This window comes from Cherax quadricarinatus, chromosome 28 (assembly GCF_038502225.1).
Source record: "Cherax quadricarinatus isolate ZL_2023a chromosome 28, ASM3850222v1, whole genome shotgun sequence".
Classification (NCBI taxonomy): Eukaryota; Metazoa; Arthropoda; class Malacostraca; order Decapoda; family Parastacidae; genus Cherax; species Cherax quadricarinatus.
In genome coordinates, this window is record NC_091319.1 from 12,480,670 (window position 1) to 12,485,669 (window position 5,000).

Here is a 5,000-nt window from a genome sequence, read left to right on the forward strand (position 1 = left end):
TGAATACAAAGAATATTGAAAAAATATGATATTAGAGATACGCAAATTGATCTTATTTGTATAATTCGGATTGCTAATTACGCCAGACATTTTTTTTCTGACCTTTATCTCTTACTCGAAAATTCATTTATATTTTGCAGTGTTTGTGTAAAATATCCACGACAGGTTATTGATTAAATCACTCAATTACGCCGATTGCCTGGGCAATTAATCACGAGAGAATCAGTGCTACGGAATCAAATATTTCTCTCGCTCACCAGGACTGTAGGTACTAGTGAATGGGTACGTGTGTGTGTGTGTGTGTGTGTGTGTGTGTGTGTGTGTGTGTGTGTGTGTGTGTGTGTGTGTGTGTGTGTGTGTGCGTGTGTGTGTATGTGTGTGTGTGTGTGTGTGTGTGTGTGTGTGTGTGTGTGTGTGTGTGTGTGTGTGTGTGTGTGTGTGTGTGTGTGTGTTTGTATGTGCGTGTGCTTGTGTGTGTGTGTACTTAACCAGTTGTTTTTCTGGGGTGGATTCTCTCTTCATACTTCCCGCCTCTTAACTGGATCAGTCTATTGTGATACCGTTGGAGGTTAGTTATGGTGTCGGCTAGGTACTCAAAATAGTTAATGACATCATCTAACAGCTGGGTCCTGCCGGCCTGAAATCTATTTAGTCAAAACTCTATAAGAATTAAAGTTCCTCGTGATCTGTACAGCTATACTGCCAAACAAATGGCCGCAGATTCTAAACAAAGGCACGTAAGCAGATCATCATCCTTGGAGATAAGATTGACAGCATTCCTCTACGAGGAATAATCATATTAGGTAAAAGGACTCAAGTGGAACTGAAATATCACATTAGTTGCACTTGCGTCCTTTTACCTAACATGTTGTCGGTATTTCTACCAACGTTAATACAAGAAATAATCATGGCTATTCATATGAGTATCAGATATTACAAAAATTGTCATTATGGGAACACAGAATTGTTATTGAAATCCATCTGAAGGTCTCAAGGGAATGTAACCCTGATTAACTTGAGGAGTAACATACCTGGAGGGGTTTTTGGGGGTCAACGCCCCCGAGGATTTATCCATGACAAGGAGTCGAATATGACTCCATTCACCAGGTCTTCTCTAAATTACGTTTTCCTTCCCATTACTGTTGATGTTGTGCCCTGAGGATCATCACCACAAATTGACAGTATCTGAAGAGCTACCAGCTAACAATGTTTCTGGTGCTTCTTACAAGTGGAAGCTTCGAACAGCTACTCACCGGCACTTACATCAGAGACTTTACCAGCAAGAATCATGCAAATCTAGTTAAAAACAAAATTAGAGTTTATGTTATACAATGTGGATGATGCAAGAAAATATTTGGCTCAATAAATCCAGTGTTTTGGTTAAACAGATTGTAGGTCTTCAGGACACTGACACTCACCAGGAATTCTCTGTGAATTACCCTCTCTTCTTCTTTCAATTTTTTTTTCTTTTTACATGGCTGTTGACTAGTTTTACTTTCGTTTTAGCCATTTTAACTATTCAAATTGGATCTCGGCTTCATATCTTACCCAAATTCATCCTTTTCTCTCCTTCGACTCTATAATCCTCTAGTATCTCTTGTACTCCGTAATTTTCTTTCCATTATATGGTTGAGATGTGGTCTTTCATCTTGTTTTGTACTACCACTTTCTTGACAGGTATTAATTATTCTGTGATCAATCAGTGTTCCTGAGTGAGAAATTCAGATTCAACTTTAAATGTGATACTGGCTAAGACACATGTGTATCACCTGGGTAGCTTCACTAAAGGAAGTTTCATGTCACTAGTGGACCCCACCCGCTTGTGACCATGTCTTCACCTGCTGCCTCTAACTACTATTTTTCCATTGGCTCCAATATAAAAGACTCCGTCCTCATATCTCTGAATTACATTAATAAAGTCAGTTGTGCAAACATGTACCGCACATGTGCTGCAGTCATCAGCCTGCCTGTGTTATACCTCTGTCCCAATGATATTTAAATTTAATGCTAAGCATTAGGTCATTTAGCTTTACGATTAAAAAATATGCGAATTTCACCAATGTTCGTCTGAGATCGTCAAATATCAACCATACATTGTGGAAAATCATGTCTTTGGGTTTTATGGATACACATTACTCTCACAATATTCCATGAACGAGCTCCGGTCTCATTCAGACCTAACATCAATATATCTAATGTGTAGTAGAAACCAGATGTAATCACACTTTATCTTTAAAATCATGCATCTCTGCCCCAAATTTAATGTTCTAAGTCCCGCTTTCCACACTGAGTTAGAGAACTGACCAAAACTACAGCACTATAAGTATACTGCAGATTTACGCAGTTTTTCTTTTTAAAATGGAACCTGTCCTTCTCTACGCCTTTCCTGTTAAAGACGGCCCAGTTAGAGGTCGAAATACACAGATCCCATTTCACCCTGCGTATATATGTGTTTCACTGATAAGTGTCTATCATATTATGATGCTACAATAGTATATTTACACACACACACACACACACACACACACACACACACACACACTGATGTTACGTACCTTGTTTGTGTGTGGCGGTGACTGCAACCACAGGCGAGGCCAACTGTGCATCTTCGTCCATGACAGCACAGTAGCGAGGCTCCAGGAACTCCAGTGGACCAGCACCAGCTCCTGACAACAGCCGCGTCGCTTCAGGTACCCAGGAGACAGAGAGAGAAACTCAGGTTACTCTCACAGATAGAGACAGTTTTATAGTTGGCCCCGAGGGGCAAGTTGATTGGGCAGCGCCACTCATCCTGTGAGTGAGCAAACCGAAAAAAAATTATATTACTGCCCAAATACTCGAAACATAAAAGGAGATATCAAGTCAGTTCTTGGCTGTTTCATCATTTCTTTGAGTTCCATTATTTACTGACCATTATAACCGATTGATTATTCAGTATTTTTAACATTGAAAACAGTTAACAGCATTATTAATACACTTTCAACAATGCCAGTTTTCAACTATGTTAGCAATATTTTATTAATGTTAGATTGCTATTTTACCACCATAACACATAAATAATCACAATACAAATCTTAACAACTTTAAATCCGTAAATCGCAGTCCAGACCGTATCCGTCATTTAATTCCAGTCATACGTAACAAACAACAAAACCAAAAAAAAAAAAAAAACTAACAAAAGGAAAAATCTCCCAACTATTTAAGCAAAGAACGGATTTCTGGGTTCTCAGTCAAGCATTTAGGCCGCTCAAACCTCGCCAACACGGCAAAGCGATCCAGTGTCGCATAGAGAAACATTTAGCTGTCACCACATTTTACAATTGCTCATATCTGATTGTAATAAAACCTGAATACCCTAGCAAAATGTTACCAAACACAGATAGTTTATCTGACTCATACGTACATCATTGTGCTATATATATCATACTTCTGTATTCTGCTACATTCTAGGAAATCGCAAATATGTAGAAGTTCCGTTTAGACTTCATTGTACAATAGGTAACAAACTAAAAACACGTACATAAGCCTGCACTCTTGTTCAGAATTTTCTGATGGAGTTGTTTTTTTGGCACCGTGTGGAACAAGTGTTCAAATCTGGCGATGATGTTCAAAGACATTATTTACTGGCTGTTTTCACAAACAGACTGCAGTTCATAATACTACTACTACTAATAATAAGAATGATAATGTTATTTATAATAATAATAATAATAATAAGAATAATATTATTATTATTATTATTATTATTATTATTATTATTATTATTATTATTATTATTATTATTACTATTATTATTTTTATTATTATGAATTAAGGGAAAACGCTAAATCCCCAATTTTTATACACCAGTAAGACGATACACAGTCATACACACATGAAAAAGGAAGAACAGGAAGAGGAGAAACTCAGTAATCCTGGCAGGTGAGTTCAGCACGACGTCTCTGGACGCAGCTTCGGTGAGAGAAAAATCTCATTCCCTCACGTCCATATGCGGATGATATTTAATCCAGTTGGCAGGGTATAGCTCAGGAGAGTGAGGAACGTCTCGGCTGGCATTCTGCTCACGTATTCAATAACCTACGCTTGAAAGATCACATCTCCCACCCAGCACTCAAGTGCCTCTCTACTGTCACAGAAAATCCTGTTGCTTGCTCCTAAAATCCACCAGATTGAGAGAGGTCTTAATTGTAGACCATCTTGAGTACTATAAATCACTGCTGTGCGGCTTGTCAGAATAGAGATTGTTTTATATGCAATTTGTATCATTGATAGTACGTGTAAATATCAGAATTTTTAAGAGCTCGTATTAATGTTTATATCTTTATTGCGTGTTTGAGTACATGACTATTTACAAGCATGTACATACAGGCACGAACAAACGTGCACACAAATGCACAGTCATCCTGGTTTACGCTCGTTTCCTACGTGTCGGCGTTCCGGATGACGGAAAAATAATTAAAAGGAAGGGAAGGGGGAAAGAAAACAAGATTTAACCTTGAGCTTCCCTTCACCCTTAATCTAGTGACGTCACCGAACAATACCTGAACCTCTTATGGCGTCATGACGTCGTCGACGTCAACTTACATGTGAGACAATCAGGGGAGAGTTGAATGATAGCTGTAGGCCTTTCATGTTGTAATCAACACATCATCAGGAGCTTGCAATGTTGCAAAAAAGAGGAGGAGGTCCAAGATCACAGGGAGCGCCTTTGTTCCACCTCTTTCCTGCAAATTTGCAAGCTCCTGATGATGTGATGATTGCAACACAAAAGGCCTAGAGTTAGCGTTCAACTTCCCCCGTGGTTGCTTTGCGTCTTGTATAGCGTGCTCGCGATTTTTACATAATCGACTGACATCTCGTCAATATTTCCGCCGTCTCGTCGCTCTCGGTCTCGTCAAGACGAGATCCTCCGATCACCTGTGTCTCTTTACGCGAGACCAGCTTCAAGACCCTTTAAAAACTGGTGCAAAAATTCTTGCAGTTTCCACCTTTGAAGTATG

General features: G+C 39.0%; 1 protein-coding gene across 3 annotated transcripts in view; it reads right to left on the reverse strand.

Moving 5' to 3' along the window:
* LOC128693161 (putative neural-cadherin 2) overlaps positions 1–5,000 on the reverse strand; it is a 919,455-nt gene that overhangs the window by 351,541 nt on the left and 562,914 nt on the right. For all 3 annotated transcript variants that reach the window (XM_070089401.1, XM_070089402.1, XM_070089403.1), the window contains one exon: positions 2,556–2,684. In XM_070089401.1, coding sequence (XP_069945502.1) covers positions 2,556–2,684 — 129 coding nt within the window. The remainder of the gene's footprint in view (positions 1–2,555; positions 2,685–5,000) is intronic.